Source organism: Syzygium oleosum, unplaced genomic scaffold, assembly GCF_021117445.2.
Source record: "Syzygium oleosum isolate NSW1041296 unplaced genomic scaffold, Sole_v2.1 Sole_v2.15, whole genome shotgun sequence".
NCBI lineage: Eukaryota > Viridiplantae > Streptophyta > Magnoliopsida > Myrtales > Myrtaceae > Syzygium > Syzygium oleosum.
In genome coordinates, this window is record NW_026607499.1 from 2,188,690 (window position 1) to 2,208,498 (window position 19,809).

Sequence of the window (19,809 nt, forward strand, 5' to 3'; positions counted from 1 at the left end):
AGGAATCATTATAAATCTATAAATGAGATTCAGCCAACCCAGTTGAGTACAAAGCTATGTAAAAATTATTTTAAGGGCATGCAAATGGACTAGGCGAGCGTGTAAGGAAGCTCAAGGGTCGATCGAGTTATTAAGATGATTCGGGCGTCATGCTATGTCGAAAAGAGCGATGGATGCCTCGAACTCGTGAAACCAAACACGACCTTTCTCGAGTTAGGCCACGAACATAGTATCCCCCGTGCTAGATGACCCATGTTTTATTAGGTACGACTTATTCTGGCGCGCGCGAAAGCCAATTAAATGAAGGGCCGCCCACGAGACAAAATAAGGGCATATTAGGTTGGTCAATTAGGGCTACAAAGGTCAATTTAAGTTGGTGCGAAGGAGGTCGGTCCAATGAGAGATGGGATTTAGGAGAAAGCAAGAGAAAGGTTGTGGAGCTTGGAGCAGGCATCCCGTGACTACAGTGGCCAAATCCTCTTGGCTTTCACTCTATAAATAAAGCTTCCTCGCCTGCTCCCATTCTTCCCCCTCCCTCCTGCCTTTTTCCCATGCTACTCATTCTGGCCCAAGGTTAGTCTCTCTCTCTCTCTCTCTCTCTCTCTCTTTCTCTAGTGTTTATGTTTGCCATTCACGTTTTCATGCAGAAGTCGGTTTCTTTCGTCTAGAAATCAAGCTTTCTCGTTGTTGCTCATGCTTTCACGCGTCAACCTTCTCTACCTTTCTGCATACTGTGATGGGTACCCTTTAGAGCATTCGTCCGGCTAGACGTGTATGTACGTACCCCCCGCGCCACAAAATACGGCCAAATATGTTTGTTCCGTGTATCTCACCATGTACTTCGTGGATCCTCACAATGATCAAGTCGATCCCGAAATGTTGCAGACAACAACTCGGGACTGAGAGAGTTAATCTTTTACGATCCTATGCTCTCTCTCTCTCTCTGTCTCCGGTTAACAAATTTCTTGGGGTGAAGGCACACGATAAATCATAGACATCTATATATATAACTGCTTTTTGACCCACGTAATTTACGGTGCGATATGTCATATGATACGTATCTAGGACACGATTACTGTTAATATTGAAGACTGAAAGTTGCATTGCCATCCTACTTCAGTCCATCTAATTTTAAGATTGGAAGGTGAGTTAGAAAGCACGTGGATTCGACGTTAAAAGTTACTTGAGTAGACGATAATCTGTCCTATAAAGAGAGTTGGTGAGTATCCTTTGATTTGGCGAATTAATACCCTGTGACAACTGCCTTCTAAATGAAGCTTCTTTTTCAGTCCTTCACGGTTACTTTAACACGGATAATCCATATGGGTCCTCTTAGTAACAAATAAGTTATGTTAATGGACTGAATTCACACTTAGATTTCCAACCCATCACTCTAGCTTTCTCTAGTTGAGAATATGCGAGTGCTTAGAAACCGATTTCGACACTTGAGTCCTTGGTGACGCCATGACCACACAAGGATGAACTGCACTAATTCGCCTCTTCAAATCGAGAGGATGTCTATCCATATCGAAGGGCTACGTGCGCGTGATACTCGGCAACAACAAAAATGAATTTGCCGAGAAGAGACGTGAACGGGTCGTGGTGCAGGACAAACGAACGCCGCACCTACCTATGAAACTTTCTTGCAACTTATAACTAGTAAAAGAAGAGTGTGCCGTGTGAATCATGCATACCCTTTTTCTCATACTGTACTTTTTTTGTCCCCAGCTCATCATGTGAATAGTTTTGGTGGTTTTGCGCGCATAGGATTTCTCTGTGCTCAGCACTTTGAGTTAACCTTGCCTCTTGGATTTGTTTGCTCTCTCTTCAGTGTACAAAAGTGTCTGTTTTCACTTTTGGCTCGTTAAGGAGTCATGAATCACATGTTGGTGGAGTCTTACGGTGTTGTGATTCATAGTATTATTGCCATATGAGACCAGACTTCTGCATGAACTGGAAACTAAACTTGATTCTCTTGATGGGATATGAATATAAAGATTATACGAGATTGTTTATTGACCTAGATTTTAATGTCCATTATACAATCCTTGTTTATTGCCTAACGTTTGTAACTTTATGCAAGCCTGCACGGATCTCGAGGATTAAGATTGTGGGCACCTCGATATCAATGTCGTCGAGGATTCGAGTAACATAGCGTTTTGATTCTCACCACTGACGAACCGGCTTTACTTAAATGGAGCATCATTTGTTTAAAAGCTTTCACCAGAAAAACAGCATCTAGATTAAAGCCCTGGAACTAGCGTTCCTTTATGGAGTCATCCATGGCTTTAATGTTGATCCAGTAACGTACTAGGAAGATGATATGCAATAGGAATTAGAGTATCCATGTGCACGTTCTTTATATTTTTTTATATATATTTTTAAACATATAACTCCTTAAATCTCGCAGGTAAAGTAGATCTTGAGAAGTACTATGATTGAATCTAAGATGGGATTCCCCCAGTTACCCACGCAACATCAGAACATGGGATCTTTCTCAACAGCGAGGCTGGAAGACGATGGAGATTCTATCTTGGGCTCTTACTCTTCATGGCTAGTAAGCACATTGAACTGCAGCATCCTCTTATCTTTTCATTTCTGAACTTCTTGTGATGCTTGTGTTCTTTCACAGTACTTCATTTTTTATTGAGCATATGTTCATGTTAATCAAGAGGCGAGGTTTTTAATACATTATGCAGAGAAAGCAACCGTCTGCCTTGTGCGCATTTGAAGGAATTATGAAGAAAGCCAAAGGTAAAGAGATCGCGGTGTTCTTGGACTATGATGGCACTCTCTCTCAGATTGTAGACAACCCTGATCAGGCGTACATGACAGAAAAGGTGCGTCTGCTCTCCTTCATAGGATTGAATTTCCGAATTCTAGACCTTATGATAGGGAATCGCCAAGCATTGATTGATTGAATATAAAACACAGCAAACCAAGTGAAAGCAATTGACTATCGAGTTTCAGTTTTCTCACATCAAACTCACAAAAATCACTTGGTTTCCATAGGGCATATGTAGTTAAACAATTGCTCATTCAGTGCAAACTGCTGATAGACAAATATGACAAATATTGAGGTGTGTCTATGACTGACTTAAAATGCAGATGCGTTGTGCCGTACGCGAAGTTGCAGACTATTTTCCCACTGCAATTGTTAGTGGAAGGTGTCGCGACAAGGTATGCTCATTTCTGTGTTCTGATGATTCACGCATTCTGCTGCTTTTTCATCAAGTACAGTTTAGGAACCACACATCAGGAATCTGTAGATTCATCCTGCTTTTCTTTAGCTAAATAAGAAAAATTTGGACACTTTGTTTAGGTATTTGAATTTGTGCAACTGAACAATGTCGGTTATGCTGGAAGTCATGGAATGGATATATCCTTCCCATTAGCCTCCTCGAAGAGCCAAGATGGTAGGCATCAAACCAGAGCTTTCGACGAAAAGGTTTGTCTCTAAATCACATAATTCTATGCTTTGGCACTTAATCTGCGAGGCATTCCTATTATGCTGAACAAGTGAGAACAAATTGACACTCGAATCAAGAGATAGTGCTTGCTGTTTTAGGGGGATGAAATCGTTTGGTTCCAACCGGCTCAAGATTTCTTAGATACAGTTCAGGAGGTAAGAACTTTCTGTGCACTGCTGACATTTGGATGTCAATCAAATTAAATGTCTTGCAGCATTGAGAATGTGATTCCTCCTATCATAGTGTTTGTGCATTTTTTTGGTTGTTGGTGCTCGCAGATAATGAGGCTGTTGAAAGAAAGAACTACAAGAATAGACAGTGCCGTGGTTGAAGACAATAAGTATTGCATATCAGTGCACTACCGTTGTGTCCATGAGAAGGTGATCCTTACGCGCTCCTTGTACCACCCAATTAGAGGAATAATCATTCCACAGTTTGTCTATGCTAGTATTTATGCCCTCATATATCTAATAAATATGTTTTAACTCAGTCCTAGAATCTTGGACCCTGTTTCTTATGATTAGCAATAACGGGATATTGTTACATCTCCGCAGGATGTTGGGAAACTTAAGCAGATAGTAGAATCTACAATGGAAGCATACCCAACATATAGAATTACCTGGGGTAAAAAGGTACATGAATGAATTGGTCTAGACAATTTGACTGGTCATAAGGCAAGCATATTCACTAAGATTATATTGCTTTAGCGCAAAGAACCTCTTTCTTTCTTGGTTTTGCTAAATAAGTGCATCGAGCTCATTTTGGATGATGCACTTATAATTTGCTTGAACAGGTTATGGAGATACGTCCTCCGGTTGAATGGGACAAAGGCCGAGCCATTGAATATTTACTAGAAAGTCTCGACTTGAATGGCCATTGTAACATCCTTCCCTTGTATATAGGGGACGATGATACTGATGAAGATGCTTTCAAGGTGTTGGATCGTATATCTGATACTGGACTTTCATCAAAGATCTTGTGTAGTTCTGTCATTTCTCTTCTATTAGAGCTATTAGTTGGTCCAATCTACGTACAAAAGGTGGACTTGATCTTTCACTTACTTAGAAACAGGATAACATTGCATTTAAGTTTACCCTATGCTTCTATTCCAAAGTCTAGCAATAAATTAAAAACCTAATCTTGACAAAGAACGATTTGAGGGTTAAGAAAAGCTATATGAGTAGAACACTCTTTGCTAACTGTAATAACTTGGACATGAATGGTTGCAGGTTATTCAAAAAACTAAACACGGTTTCTCCATTATAGTTTCTTCTGTCCCGAGGGAGACCACGGCCTCGTACTCTTTGCGAGACCCCAATGAGGTCCATTCTTTCTTGACACACCTCGCCAAGTGGAAAAGAAGCTCTTCTTCAAGTTAACCGCCTCGATAGCTGAAGGCCACTAAGAGTCTGCAAACCGCAGAGTTGGTTCCAATCCATATAGAAGCATCGTGAATTTGTCAATGTTTTTGTTTGGCAAATTTGCCTTCAGCGAAGGATGTTCCTGGATTTGTAATTCATACTTGGTAGCTAGCCACCCCACCACAAATGTAACTTAGAGGGACAAAAGAGACCTCGCTACACTACTCACCAATTAAGAAGATTCCGCTGTACAATTGGTGGCATACGATTTCCTTGGCAATGTGAGTGAATCTTGTATGATCAGCAGAGTCAGAGTTTAGGAGTTGATAGAACTTTGTACTTCTTATAGACTTGATAGCAACACATACCGTTCTATTTGGGAAAATGCGCTTAGCCTGCTTTTTTGCGCTTCAACTGGTCTAAGATATTAACCGCATATCATTTTATCGTCTCTCTAGCAAATTCATCTGGCCCTTGGAAAAATACATGTGTTTTAAGAAAATACAGAAATTTTTTATTTGACATTGGACGCAATATTTGCGAACACCATCTTTATAACCTTTGGTAATTGGCGTGTACTTAACCATGAGAAGTGCCACATGAAGAATAATATTAATTACCATAATGGCCCGTGCATGGCTGGGCCTTTACACTCTTGCTGTGCTTAATGCTTCAAAGTTTGGTGTGAATGAGGAAAGGATGATGGAAAGGCTGTCGGGTGAGAACTTCTTTGACCCTGCTACCAAGAAATGGACCAGCAAGTACACTGGTTCCCCTACCTGCAGGCGTGTTACAAGCCTATCAAACAGATTATCGGGATGACAAGAAAGATGAAGTGTGGGGTATGATGGGAACACCGAAAGTTGATATGAAGGGGAGTGGAAAGTATCCAGTGGGGAAGGCTCTGTTGAAGGAAGCGATGCAGACTTGGCTTACTGCAGGTAGTGCAATCTTGCAGATGATTTCATTCTGCCTTCCTTTCCCAGCTAAGGCACAGGAGTACCGTGTTGAGAACTTCTATGATGGTCCGCTAGATGACCTATATGCTACTGCAATTAGAGATTGATCCTCGCAGGCCTTTCATGATTTACGTGTCAAGGATAATTCCGGCTTCCGACAAAGGCAGATTTTTTGCTTTTGGCTGGATATTCTATGGTAAGGTTTTCATTGGCCCAACTATGTCCCTGGTGGGAGGATGGATCTTCATGTTATGAGTATTTAGAGGACTGTTATCGGACCGGAAAGAAGCACCAGACAGTTGAGGATGTGCCTTGTGGCAACATTGTGGCTCTGGTTCATCTTGATCAGTTCATTATCAAGAACGCCTACATTGACAAATGAAAAAGAAGTCGGCATGCACCCAATCCTTGCCATGAGATTCTGTCTTCCCAGTTGTGAGTGTAGCTGTCAAGTGCAAGGTCAAATCTGACCTTCCCAAGCTGCTCAAAGGCATTAAAGGTATTTGGCAAAGTTGGATCCGGCGAGCTCATCATTGTTGGTGCTGGATAAGTACACTTACAAAAGTGGATCAAAGATCTAAAGTAATAATTTGTAGCCAGTGCTCAATCGCGTCTTCGGAACCCACTGTATGCATTTTCGAGACCGTAACCGGGAGATCTTCCCATGTGTCATGGGCAGGTCACGCAACTGAGCGCAATCATTCATGGAAGCTCGGCCTATGGCGGGGTGTCTTGCTGATCACACTGATATAGGCGATATAGGTCCAAGAGATAAATACGAAGATCTGTGCGAGGATATTGAGCGAAAGGTCCGGTTTGGAGGCAGCAAAAATATGGTGTTTCAGCTCTGATGAGATTGGTCCTAACATAGTTTGTGGAAATGGGCAAAGGAGTTCCGCATCCGAAGCAAGTCAAAGACTACATTATCCCTGGTTTCCAAACTACATCAAATGGCGGGTGCCTTAGCTGGAGAAATCATGCGCAGAGTATGCTTTGAAATTTGCGGGCCTGTCCTTCAAGCAGACTTGATCCACTATCAGATGGAAGGCATTGCAATGAGGGTTCTCCATGCTGCCCAGTTGACTGCTCGGCCTAGGCTTCTCGAGCCTATATACCAGATTCAAATTGAACTTTTTGATAAATATTTCGGAGGCATCTGTGATGTATACAGTGTTCAGATGTTCATTGTTCTGTACTTGCAGAATATACAGCTCAAAAGAATGAAAGAAACAAGCCATAGTAAAGCAGCAGAGCCGAAAGCATATAATTAGGATGAAGTTGGATTGGCCATTGGCTATCACCGCATCTTCCTGCTGCTAATCATTGGACCTCAACTGCTCCCATTCTTGACCGGACCACTTTGATTCCTCGTAAACAAACCGCCCTCTCATTTGCCGCGACATCATCAGAGCTCAAACTAACTCCGCCATCACTCACGTTATTAAGACTTCCCTCGAACTTGGATGGTTCCGATTCTAGGCTTGAGCAATTTGCCATCCTCCGCAACGGTTTCTCAGTCAAGGGCCAAGCTGTGCTCAATCTCTGGCTCCGGGAGCTCCATCCTGCTGCCGTGGTTGTGTGGTTCAATTCTCCAGTTTTAGCTCCTCTTTGCATGGCAGAGTTTTGCATTGTCCTTGTAGGATGGAGACAAACCTCCGGCCATAATATTATCTCAAACCCCACCCACCTCCCTGTAACTTCCAAAGGTTGATCAACTTGCCACAGGCTCATTTTGATCCGCTAACTTTATCGGTCGGATCTTCAGATTCCGATAACAAGTGCCCAGCAAGACAGCCAAGACTCGACTTTAATTCACCTGCCATAACTCTTCTAATCCAAAAGCTATTCTTGCTTGCCTCATAGAAGTGAACTAACTACCAAGAAGCACGCATGCCGGCAGAGCCTGTGGATACCCTGTTTCACACCCGACGGGGTTGCTGAGCCACCAGCTGCCATCGAAGCTGCCGAGCACGGCAAGACAGAGCTCTCCTCTGTTGGCTCAAGTGTTTCTGACTGTATCTATCCGTATCACTATTCAAGAGTCCTGGAGTCTTAAGTAACTCGGGGATAAGGTGATTATGGCTAGTAACCTTTTACAGTGAAAAATTGGGTTAACGGTTCAAATTCTTTAGCATAAGTGACTTTTAACCTAATAATATTTTGCCCGTTTATACAGTTAATAATTTCGTATGATTCCATCGGCACTTGAAATCATCTGATTAATAAGATTCCTCACAAGAACATAACTAGTGTTGCGATACCGCGATGGACAGATCTAGGCTAGAACGACAAAAGGAGATTCTTTCTTCGATTAGCCGATAAGGGAGCATAGGAACTCTGAAGTGATTCTCAATTCACAATTACGTCGTGGTTAATCTCAGAAGCAAGACTAACCATACCATGGAAGAAATCTTGCGTAACTTCACCCCTTCAGGAAATGGCATGAATGATACCATGTCAAACATGTCAAACAAGACATCTGCGAGAGAAACCTACGTCCATTGCCTACTAATCAACAAACTTGTACATTCCTGTAATAGCAAAATACCCTTTCAAAACAAAGTTGATGATACTACTCAACTAGCTGTAAAATGTGTAAACCTAAACTGGAAATCTACTCCCTGACCGCAGTCTCTCCCCTTCCACCCTTCTGCATTGTCCTTCAAACAGATGCAGTGTGGAACCCGATTTCTTCCTCAACTCCTTGGTTCTCTCTCAGATGGTCATCGCCGAAGAGGAAGATAATCGACCGGTCACGACAAAGGGGGAGGATGAAACTTCATTGGGTAAAATTTCTCATTGCATTTTCTCCATTCAGAACCTACCTTCATACGAAAAAATGCAGAGACTAAGAGACCATTTTCGCTCAACTTTGGATCGAGCAAATTAACCAGGGCTCGCGGTGAAGATGATACAGATGATGGCATCATGGAACAGTCAAAAGAGGTGTTGAAGAGTGGTGGTCCAACCTCTGCAAAAAGGGAGATTTGTCGCCACCATTGCTTTAATAGTCAAACAAGCAAGATGAATGGTCTCTACGCAAGCAGGGATACCGACAAGAGCTAGACCGTCAAGTAAAATGCCAGCTGCAGTCCCTCAATTTCAATATCTTGAAACATAGTGCCTGCTCCAATAATAAGGAAATTGATCACCTCCGGAGGTGGGGTGAAGACGGCTGATCTGGTGGAGATTGTGAGGCAGGAGTTCCATGAAATCTTTGTTCCTCCATTATACTGCTAGAATGGCTTCCTTCATTCAGTTGAGACGCATCATTCATGCCTGAGAAACCCACTGTTCCAATAGAGCCAAACTCAAGCTGCTCTGATGAAGAAGCGTATGCAGAATTATGACCGTAAGGGTAAAACATCATGACACGTGGCAGTGTAGGTCCATTTGATGATAGGATGGTTGGATTCATGGCTGGAAGCGGGTACATGCCATATCCTACATTGGCCGGACCACCTTGTGTTGTAGTCGTGCGGATGGGACTATTCTGAGAATGGTACGAAGAAAATGATCCATGTCTATATGAGCCCCATGGTCTTTCAGACTGGCCATCACCTGCTGCCACTCTATCCGGCCTTGAGTTAGATTTCTCGGACTGATTGCGATTATGGTTGCGTGAAGGTTTGGATTTAGAAGCAACATTCCAGTTCCCTTCTCTATCAGCATGGTGATCCACTCTGTCATAGCTGTAATTCCCCCTTCTTGTGTTGGACGAGTGCCGCTCCCTCGCTGAAACCTTCTGAAGAAAGAATTAAGAAAACATATCAGGCATCTAAAATATAAGAGAGTAAACTCATGGCTAAACTTAATGAGTAAGAGAGCACGAAGAGAACCAGATCAGTATTAAACTCATTCGGTAAAACAAAACAGTATCCTATTTCCCCAACAGTGCACTAACAGGAACCACGACAGGATTACTTATACTCTTATACTCCTCTTTCCCCCTCCAATTATATATTTCTCTCTGATTGAAAGAGGTGACAGGGAAAACAAAAGTAGAAAAGCATTGATAGAAGGCAAATCCCCTAACCAAGAACAGTGAAGCAGAGGGTTAAAAGATGAAGGACTCGGTGAAAATTGGAACACTAAATCATAGCATGGAAGGTGCACATCAAAGAAAATGAAGAAGAATAGATGACATGAAAATAAAAAAGGAATGGAGTGCAAATATCTATGTATCTTTTAGAAAGAAGAGTGAATAACGTTTATGCATAAAGTAATCTTACAGGACTTGGCAGGTAAGTCCCTGTCCCACCACTACGATATATTGGCATTTCGTCAACATGGTAAATACTGGCAGGTCCATTAGAAATAGGTTGAACTGGGGAAACTGGAACGAGATGAGGCCCATAACTAAAGGCATTAGTATTTGCTGAGAGTGGTCTTCCAGCTCCATCCCATGGAAAATGGCCTGGCAAACATATAGGGGATAAGACGTTGGGTGACGGATAGAGCATAGGAGTAGGGCAGTGAGAGTTTTGACAAAGTCGTCCAAACTGCAGATTTTGCCAATGGCTTGCAAAGTCACTGTTAAGTATGTCAGACTTGTGCTCAGATGGCTCAACAGGGACTGATGGTCCAACAGAGACAGAAGTATTCAATGCCTCCGGATGATCCAGTCCCTCAGATGAATCAAAATTCTGGCCAGTGTCGTTATTATCTAGCACTTCTTCCACACTAAAATGGCTCGTTGATGCATCTGAACTGCCACCATCGCTTGGCATATGAGGAAAAAGAAGAATTGGAACTGGGGGCCCTGTAGGGTAAAATGCATAAACCCGAGAATTGTCCATGGGCCTTTCGCGAGAACCAGGGCCCAGGAGAATTGGTATCATGGAATCTGTTCCACCAGTTTGAGCTGGCTCAAACCCAGGCAATTGATGTGTCGGAACATGCCCAGAATCAACAGGGTGAGGTCCTGCGCTTCTTTCCATTAGTTCATGTCCAATACTTGAAGAAAGGTTCAAGTCCATAGAATCATCATCTGCCTGAGCAGAGGAATTCTCTGATAAGCTTTTCCCTTTCCCATATGTACTAGATGGAAAGGCACCAGGACCAGTTTTCCTACCTCTTTTCTCTCTTGTTGACATCGACGACTTCGTTGAAATTCCCTCCCAAGAGCTCTCTGAAGAAGTCTTACTTCTAGAACTACTCAGAGTAGCTCGCAAGGACCTCAAACTTCCAGACCTGTCATCCATGTAAACCTCATTTTCTCTACCACCTTGATGTTGAATTGCATTTAGTTTATCTTCCCTAGACGACCCTCGGTTTTCCCGAGCAGACTTCTGATGTACTCTAGGATAAGTGCTAGAGTTGCCTTCCCTAGATGAAGGAGCAAAGCCGTAAGACGTCGAAGTTGACTGTTGCTGATCATCCGACTGAAGAGATTGAACATCTCCATTACCTAAATCGAAACCTCCAGTTAGCTCCCTCTCTTGCTCGCGCCAGAATTCACCATTAACTTCAACAAGATTTGCATCTTTGGAACCGAGATTTTGTTCGCTAGGTTCTATGGAATCTTCCAGATTTATGCCCAAGCTGATATCAGGGAAATAGTGAGCTAATGAAGGAGAGACCAATCCAGGAGGAAATGAAATATTCGTTAACCAGGGACTCTCAAATGGAATATTTGAAGGAATCATTCCAGGGATATTTCTCTGCGCATACCCCATTGGAATTAAATTCAGCGGCAAGTGGCCAGAAGACAAATTTAGAGGCATGTGAACCTGTCCATTATAAGCATGTGCTTGAGAAGATGACATCATGTTAACAAAATCTTGTTCTTCGTGATGCAATCCTTGTGATCCTGAGACAGAAGCAAAACTTTCACCCCTGACACCTAACCGAATACCATCATCATGGTAACTATTTAAACTGTCTGAGTCAGTAGTCACGTCTTGCTGAATTGAGGAATGCCCGACCAATGCTGAAACATCAGCTGACGACGAAATGTCTAGGCTCGTACCATCAGTTTCCAAAATCTTCCTCCTGCTATTATCCAATCTTGCAGACGTGGTCTGGTTTTTTCCACCATCAGGCCCTCTATTAAACCTTCCTTGGGAAGACCCTTCACTGTATGCGTCAGTCAGCTCAGGACTAGAATGTGTTCGCGCAAAAAGGAATCTTCCTTGAATGTCATTCACCAAGCCATCTGCTCTAGAACTTCTCTGATCCTTATCAATGCTTGTGGCTTGCTTCAAGTTTGTTTCCCGTCTGTTATTATCTGCTACCCTTAAGTGGTCTACGTTTACATGATTCTTCTGACTTGGGGTACGAGATATGGTTAAAGTGTCACTTCTTCTGTCACTTCTTCTAGACGCACTCTCCGATATATGATTTAAATGTTGAGAAGACACACCACGAGGACCATGAGCACTTTCAGAATGACTTTCATGAACTGAGATACTCTCACTCTTTTTGCCAGTTGAATTGCTTCGCAAATTTTCGGACCGTTGTAAGCTTTCAGCATTTGACGATCTTAACCACCGCAAGTCATCCCTTCGTGCATCAGGACGATGGCCACTACCATGTCTCTCCCAAGTGTTCAAGAAAAACTCGTTTATTTCAAAGAGTATGTCTTCTTTAGGGAAGTCATTATCAAGCAGTCTTGCAAGCTTCTTAGCTCCAAATGCAAATGCACTGCGTATTCTAAAGAAATTACCTGAAAAAATTAAACATAATAAGATCGACAAACTTGGTCTATAAAGATAAGATTCGTGAATAAAGCACAAGAAATATCTCATAAGGAAAACCTATCAACTCTCAAAAGTAAGCACTGTACAACTGCACAGGAGAATCTTCACAAATCTTGTGATGGACAAAACTCGCTTGAAACACAATGCGAACAAACTCTACCGCCAGTCAAAATTTAATGAGAATAAAGAATTATTGCTGGCCTAGTAAAGATTATGAGAAGTATGCTATTCTTTCATTAGGATGCCAGACTCCGGGACTTGATATAACGAATAGCCTATCTTCTATCTAACCTTGAGTCTGGTCTCACAACTGCTGCTACTTTGATTTAGCCTGAGCAGGGGCCAGGGCCAGGGCCAGCATCTGTTAAGAAAGGGACAGCTGGCTTATTTTGCTCCTAAATCCACTTAGCCTTTCTACGTAACAACTTTGAATATTGACCGACGAGTGGGACGAACCAAAGGTCGATCGGATATGCTAGGAAGAATGAAAGTTGAGCCCTACCTACTGCAACTAATGCCCATACTACGAGACCATGCTAAAACCATTCAATCCTGGTGCCATGGACAGGTCAGCCCGCCCACTCTTTCACCTATTATACATACATATACATATACATATACATATACACAAACAAACATACATACATACATCATTTCTTGCTCATCATTCCTTCAGTTGTCCTAGTTTTGAATGCTCATTTCACTTTACTTAAACTTTTTTACCCCTATAATTATGCCATTGCTGGCAAAAACAGCGAAAAATACATATAAAATGAATACTCGAAAAATTTCTCCCCTCTATCTCTCTCTCTGAGGAAAAGAAAAATAGCAATGTTTGAGGAGAAGATAAGTAAAGCACACATTCAAAATTTGGCCGCCCTACAATCAGCGGGAACTAAATGTCACAGCTCATTGCCCCGCAAGCAGACCAAGAAAACTATTATGCAAAATGCATAGGCAGAAAAGTGCCTAGTTCAAGCATGGATCAGCTTGTAGCTGTAAGAATGTCTAGTACATGGTAAAATAACTCATACAATATCCCATCCAATTTCAAATTTATTCGAATCAGATTAAATCTTCTCAAAATGTGCTTAAAATCAAGCAAACTTAATTTTGACATTAATTACTTTTTCATATTCATAATATTACTTAAGATGCAGAGAACGTCCCTTCCCTTAAACAAAAGATGAAAGTTATGGACATCACAGCCAAAAAACCAGTAAAATATAGCAAATATTGTGAACGCTTATTTCTAATACAGATATGACATATATTTCACATTTCAATTGCTGAAAAATGAAGTACCTCTACTAACACTGCGCCCAAGGTTGTTGTTCACCCGCAAGGGGTCAATAACATTAAAATGTTTAGAAATGAAAGGTTGACCCTGATTTTCTTGACCAATCGGGTAAACACTATAGACGTAGTTACAAGCGTCAAGAAACCCTTTGCTCAGTAATAAATCTCCACCGTCTTTCCTTGGCAGGTCAGCTGAAAAAGAGATAGTTTAAAGAAAGCAATATCAGGACATGGAAGTGGGAAGACACATCTCGTTTTCTTTTCCAATTTAACAGATCTTTCCATATTTAAAAATAACAAAAATTTCAAGGGAAAGGAATACCTGTTACATCTGGAAGTGAACTAATATGTACAGGACCCCGCAAGCTTACACAAAAATTGTCCCAGTCAAACTTGCTAAAGAACTCAAGAAAACGATAAAGCACCTGCAAGACAAAAACTATTAGATCAATGTGCAAGGGGATACAGTAAGGCGCACATAGCCAACATTAACGAACATCACCTCAAGAGGTCCAGCAAAGTTATTGTTGAAAACATGAAATATGTACAGAACCAAGGTTTCCAGAGCATAAGTGGAAATAAGTCCGTGGTGAGCACCAAGTATACGGCTCTCATAGTAGCACCAGGCCTTTATCAAGATAATGCTACGTTTGAACAAGTGACTTTGGTTTATCAAATTATCAACCTGCAGAAGCAAAATATATTTAGAAAATAAGGTCATGTCTATGTTCAATCTCTTTTGTTCAAAGTGCGTGGAGATTACCTCTTCAAGAAAACAAAGGGTACACAGCCCACCAAGCTGGTTAAATGATATGTCTACCACAATATTCCCTACAAGACACTTTATTATCTTCACCTGCACAGATATTAAAGGAAGACAATGCAATTTCTTATCAAAGAGGGATTTAAAAGAAATAACCAAAATAACAAACCAGTTATATAACATCTCATATGCAGTACAATACCAGCAGGCTAAGAGGAACCTACTTGAGTAATTTTTGTCACAAAAAGGTTAAACTGTGCTAAATTTCTTATCAAGAAGACCCCTAGAGGAGCAATGACTAGTCAGCCCAATAACATAAATTTCCCTTCTAGTTAGCAAATGGGAAAAATTGATCTCCGTTAAAAAGAAAGGCATACCCCAAGGATTGAATATAGCAAGCCGAGTTAGATGGGAATTTCATGCATGGCTCGATTTATTCTCAGCTCTCCTGTGAGGACTATGTATGAGCACAGAACAAAATGATTCACCAGAATCAATCTCTGTTAGTCTCCATGCTTTTTCATGGAGATTAATTTTTGGTTTCTCTCCATGTGCCATGGCAGATAAAATTAACTACTCATTTTCATCGCCTAACTTCAATTTGTCATCACATATGTATGATTTTAAAAACTAATCACTAATGATTTTGCATCAACTTAGTTTAATGCGTGAAGGCAAAGGCGAGTTAAAAAACAAAGAAAATTAGACTTTTATTTTCACCTTATAATAAAGTAACTAAGTACATTCCACATCTTAGACCAGGATGGTTTGACTTCAAAAAATGGGATCTGACATTACTTCAATGCAACTTAAGCTACTCCATAGTATAATCGAAGAAACTAAAGCAAATATGCTCATCATTGGCACAACAAAAATGTACTTTTCCGTCCAAAGGATATAATGACAGGAGCCAACCATATGTCCCAATTCTCAAATGACATCCACTCAGATCTCAATTTCAACATCTAAAAGAACCGTGTCATCTTACTTAGAAGAAAGAGATGCAAATCCATAAAAAGTAAGGAATTAATCTTGCATGTATAGAGAAGTGAAGATAGATACTTCCAGGGATTGCTAAGGGCCCGTTTGGTTCGACTTTGGGTGAATGCCTTTGGGGGAATGCAAATACCTTTGGGCTAAAGGGGTTTTCCAAAATGCGAGTAGTGTTTGGTAAAATCACATTTGAAAGCAACTTTGGCCTAAATACCGTTTAGTAAAAACTATATTTTGTAAAGGACTTTTGCTAATATTTAAAAAAAAAAAAAAAGTTTCCGGTGGAGCTCAATCACCAGCCACCATCGCCGGCCAGATTTGGTAGCCAGCCACCGCCGCTTGACCTTGGGCGAGGCGGCCTGAGGTTGCGCAACCTCAAGCGTCGCCTGGGTCGTGCAACCCAGGCGACGCCTGAGGTCCAGCGACAACCGCCTAGGGTCGCGCGACCACAGGCGACGGTTGTAGGGGTCGCGTGACCCCGACGACTGCCGCCTAGGGTCACCGGACCTCGGGCGATGCCTTGGGTCGCGCGACCTAGGCAACGCAACCCAGGCGACACCTGAGGTCCGACAACCCCAAGCGGCGTCGCCTAGGTCGCGGGACCTAGGTGACGCCCGGGGTCCGGCGACCCCAAGCGGCGGTCGCCGGGTGGTGGTCGCCGGGGTCGGGCTAGCCCTTAGGCGGCGGTCGCCGGACCTGCTGTCTGGGGAAGATGAACGGTGCACGATGAACAGTGCAAGTTGCATTCCGAAAATGCAACTTCCCAAGGCACCTCCAACCTTGTATCCACCAAAAGTCCCTTGGAGAGCATTGGAAATGCAATTGCATCTCCCCAAAGTGAGTAAAAAAAGTTGCCAAACACCATTTGCATTTGGCCAAGGGACTTTAGAGCCCAAATGAGAATTCCAAATGCTGAACCAAATGGGGCCTAAGTCACACACAATACAAATAATCAAATTTCAATATGTATCATAACTTCAGTTTAGTACATCTGCATGTTGACAACCTTTTCCAATCAGAAATAAGAAGTGTCTTATAGCCAATAACTTTGTTACAAAAAAAAAAAAAAAACATATCTGGACAATAAGTAAAAGACAAATCAATCACCACAAAATTAATACGATAAAACAGTAGGGTACATACTTCTGCCTGAATGTACTGGACCTCCTTAACACGAAAATGAAACTTGGCGTCTTCATGTTTTTCCTCACTCTCCAACATGTCACGAACCTGATGAGCCCATGTATCCTTTAGGTCCTGACTACTGCTAAATATGGATAAGTCAATGTCTCCATCTGGCAAATAAGTCTTCAGTGGTACAGAGCCAAAAGTGAAAACCTGAAATAAAGATGGCTGGCACACACAAGTTACACCAATAAGTAGCTGACAAACATAAATCTGTAAAATGTTCATGTTGCAAGAAATTCTGAGGGGAAAACTGGTGAGGTAGAAACACATGAATATTAGCTAAAACTTCTGTATGACTGAGGGCTGAAAAGCTTAACTGTCCAATTGGAACACAAGTAGTGATAAAAGGTTTATTACTGCTGTGAAAATGCCAAGCATCAAGTTAACCGGCCAAAATCTCCGAATTTTGGTGAATTTTGATAAAACCCAATAGTTCCATAACAAAGGTAAACTGACTATACATTTGTAAAATAGCATGCAGAGGCGAAGTGCCCTGTCATGTTTATCTAGAAAACCATCAAGCATCTGAGAAGCACAGAATCTTCATAATCTTTATCGAAGTTACCTTCTGACTTCTGACTAATAGCTCCAAAAGCACTAGTACCACTATAATGAGGATCACAAAGAAGCATCATTATCCGTATTGTTCAATAACATCTCTTTCAAATGCTCATAAATCATAACTGATAACATAAATTTATATTACCATGACATTCTAAAGAAAGCTACAATCACTTACTAAATCGATAGCAAACATCAAGCTGAAAAGAATAAGTAATCGTGAGGAATATTGATGCAATGGATCCCACCTCACAAGGAAAGCACTTTGTGATGAGACCGCTCACGTATGTGGCGACCGCATTTCTGCGCTCCTCGGAGGGTGGGTTGGGCTGAATGCACGCAATGAGCTCTGCAATTCGATCTTCAGCCTTCGACCACCGCTCCGGGTCGAGCTTCCGAACGACGGATTCTGCTTCACCAGGCAACAGTCCATTGGGCAATAGCCCATTTGGCAGCTGTGCACTCTCCCCATGCTTGCCCATACACGCCCAAAGACTTCCCTTTTACGCCAAACTCAATCCGCAAATCCCCAACCACCCCAGAAATCGTCGCGGTGCTTCCTCACAGAGGTCCAAAAAATTACCCAGAAAACGGGAAAAAGAGGCAGAAACGAGCGCTATCCCCAACGAGTTCAATAGAGAACCGAAGAGAATCAATTTCTCCCCGGAAGTATCAGCAGCAGGAAATTCTGCTATCCTACAAGAAAAATCCCCGCAACATCCGAATCCAGATGGCAACCAACCAAAAAAAAACCGCCGCAGCCAAAGCCGCGAAATTTATCGGCACCCACTCCGCCAAGAGAGAGAGAGAGAGAGAGAGAGAGAGATCGCCAACAGACAACGGCCCAAATGAATCAGTCGAAAAAGGGACCCGGAAAATCAAAAAGCGAAGTAAGAAAGCACAAAAGCAAAAGGGCTACGCGACCCCCTTCTCCTTCCTAATCAACAAGGAAACCCTAGAGGAGCGAAACCGGTGCGGAACACGACGAAACAAGTGGGGGAGAAGGAGAAATCGCGGGTTGTCGAATTGGAGGCCGGGGCGATCGAAACCCTAAGCGAGGCCCGCGAAATGGGTGGGGGGGCGGGGGAGGCGCACAAGAACTCGAATCTTGTTCCGAACAAGAAAGAAACCGAAGGAACCCACAAGGAAGGGGGTGGGGAGACGTCAGAGAGGTCGCCGAACCAGAGAAGAAGACCAGCAGGAGGAAGACGACGACGACGACGACGACGAAGAAGAAGAAGAAGAAGAAGATAATGAAGAGGAGGAGATGGGCAATACGGCAAATGCGCAGAGAGGAAGAGATGGAGGCAATCAATGGAGGAAAAAAACAGGAGGAGGAGGAGGAGGAGGAGGAAAACAAAATGGCCCCCCCACCGAAAAAAAAGGGGAGAGAGAAAATCAGGGGAGGAAGAAGAAGGGGGGGGCGCGCTGCGTGGTAACGCGAGAATTCGATTGTTCTTTCTTGAGAGGAGGAACAAATCCAGAGAGAGAAATCGGGAGGTTTCGTGCTCGTTTCTCCTCCCCCCTCCACAACTCTATATCCTTCGTTGTTTTCAACACCTCCTTTGGACAAAAAAAAAGAGAATAAAAATCGAAACTTTTCTCTTTCTCTTTTGGCTTGGGAGAGGGAGAGAGAGAGAGAGAGAGAGAGAGAGACGATAGAATCTGGGAGAGGAAGAAGAGGAGAGACGAACGAAGGGAGAAGAGAATTGCGTGGGGGAAAGAAAACCAGAGAGAGAGAGAGCGCAAGTTCTTCGTCCGGTGGTTTGGGCCGGAACGGAGGCCCATTTTCTGCTTGGGCCTCGGTCGAGCCCATGATCCCCCGGAGCCCATTGAACTTCGGCCCATTGAAGATTCTCTCTCTCTCTCTCTGCATCGGCAAAGGTTCTGCGTCACGGACGTCCCGGTAAGCGCGCGAAATTTTGGGGCGGGGGTGATCCGCTTTCGCTTTTCGGGTCTTTTTTTTTGGGGTCGCGGCGCGGGTGGTGGTGGTGGTGGTATCGAACCGTGCTCGCCCGCATCGGGAGTGTGGGTTTTGGTTCGCGGTCTTTGGACGGGATTGTTCGTTTGACGTGGGTTTGAACTGAAGAGTTAGGATGCAGCGCAGGGGCGCTCGTTGAAATTCCCCGTGCGATGACAAAACGATACGTGGGATGGGGAGTGGTGATGGGAATCGTCTGGTGGGTTCTCGGGATCGTGTCCTTGGCCCCTCCATTTGAGTGCGACTGAGGAGGCAGCAGATTGAATAGGCTAATTACGAGTCGAGGAGGTTATATACTCCGTTCGTTTCGCGGGAAATGAATGATTTACAAAAAAAAGGATCGTTTGTATCGTATACAAAAAAGAATGAACGAAATATATTTTTATGGTCTATGAAAATATTTGGACATAAATTACTGACGATAATGAAAATATTTCCTATTGACCAATAATTTCAAGCGGTACGAGCGATTAATTTTAGGAAAATATTTTTTATACTGTTTATTTTTTGCGAAATAAATGGAGCCAGTATCT

General features: G+C 42.7%; 2 protein-coding genes and 1 pseudogene across 5 annotated transcripts; 2 read left to right on the forward strand and 1 right to left on the reverse strand.

Annotated features, from left to right (window-relative positions):
* The first annotated feature begins 527 nt into the window (after nt 1–527).
* Nucleotides 528–5,216, forward strand: LOC115678045 (probable trehalose-phosphate phosphatase 2). Of its 3 annotated transcripts, XM_056318573.1 has the most exons (10): nt 534–573; nt 648–2,557; nt 2,700–2,840; nt 3,109–3,180; nt 3,323–3,448; nt 3,569–3,625; nt 3,749–3,850; nt 4,025–4,102; nt 4,264–4,404; nt 4,700–5,216. In XM_056318573.1, the coding sequence occupies exons 2-10, from the start codon at nt 2,435–2,437 to the stop codon at nt 4,847–4,849; spliced, it is 990 nt and encodes a 329-aa protein (XP_056174548.1). In that variant the 5' UTR covers nt 534–573; nt 648–2,434; the 3' UTR covers nt 4,850–5,216. The 3 variants fall into 3 exon arrangements, with proteins under 3 accessions (XP_030457199.1, XP_056174548.1, XP_056174547.1); XM_030601339.2 differs by lacking the exon at nt 4,700–5,216 and having other exon boundaries at nt 528–573; nt 2,411–2,557; nt 4,264–4,685; XM_056318572.1 differs by lacking the exon at nt 4,700–5,216 and having other exon boundaries at nt 4,264–4,685.
* A 249-nt stretch (nt 5,217–5,465) lies between these two features.
* On the forward strand, nt 5,466–7,134 carry LOC115678216 (elongation factor 2-like; annotated as a pseudogene).
* A 1,136-nt stretch (nt 7,135–8,270) lies between these two features.
* LOC115678037 (uncharacterized) lies at nt 8,271–18,630 on the reverse strand. 2 transcript variants are annotated; one of them, XM_030601323.2, is made up of 8 exons: nt 17,544–18,630; nt 16,690–16,899; nt 14,554–14,646; nt 14,293–14,475; nt 14,113–14,215; nt 13,797–13,982; nt 10,023–12,457; nt 8,271–9,532 (listed from the first exon to the last, which is right to left on the reverse strand). In XM_030601323.2, exons 1-8 carry the CDS (start codon nt 17,775–17,777, stop codon nt 8,939–8,941), a joined length of 4,038 nt encoding a protein of 1,345 aa, XP_030457183.2. In that variant the 5' UTR covers nt 17,778–18,630; the 3' UTR covers nt 8,271–8,938. The 2 variants fall into 2 exon arrangements, with proteins under 2 accessions (XP_030457183.2, XP_030457182.2); XM_030601322.2 differs by having other exon boundaries at nt 8,271–9,535; nt 17,544–18,628.
* Between the last annotated feature and the right edge of the window lie 1,179 nt (nt 18,631–19,809).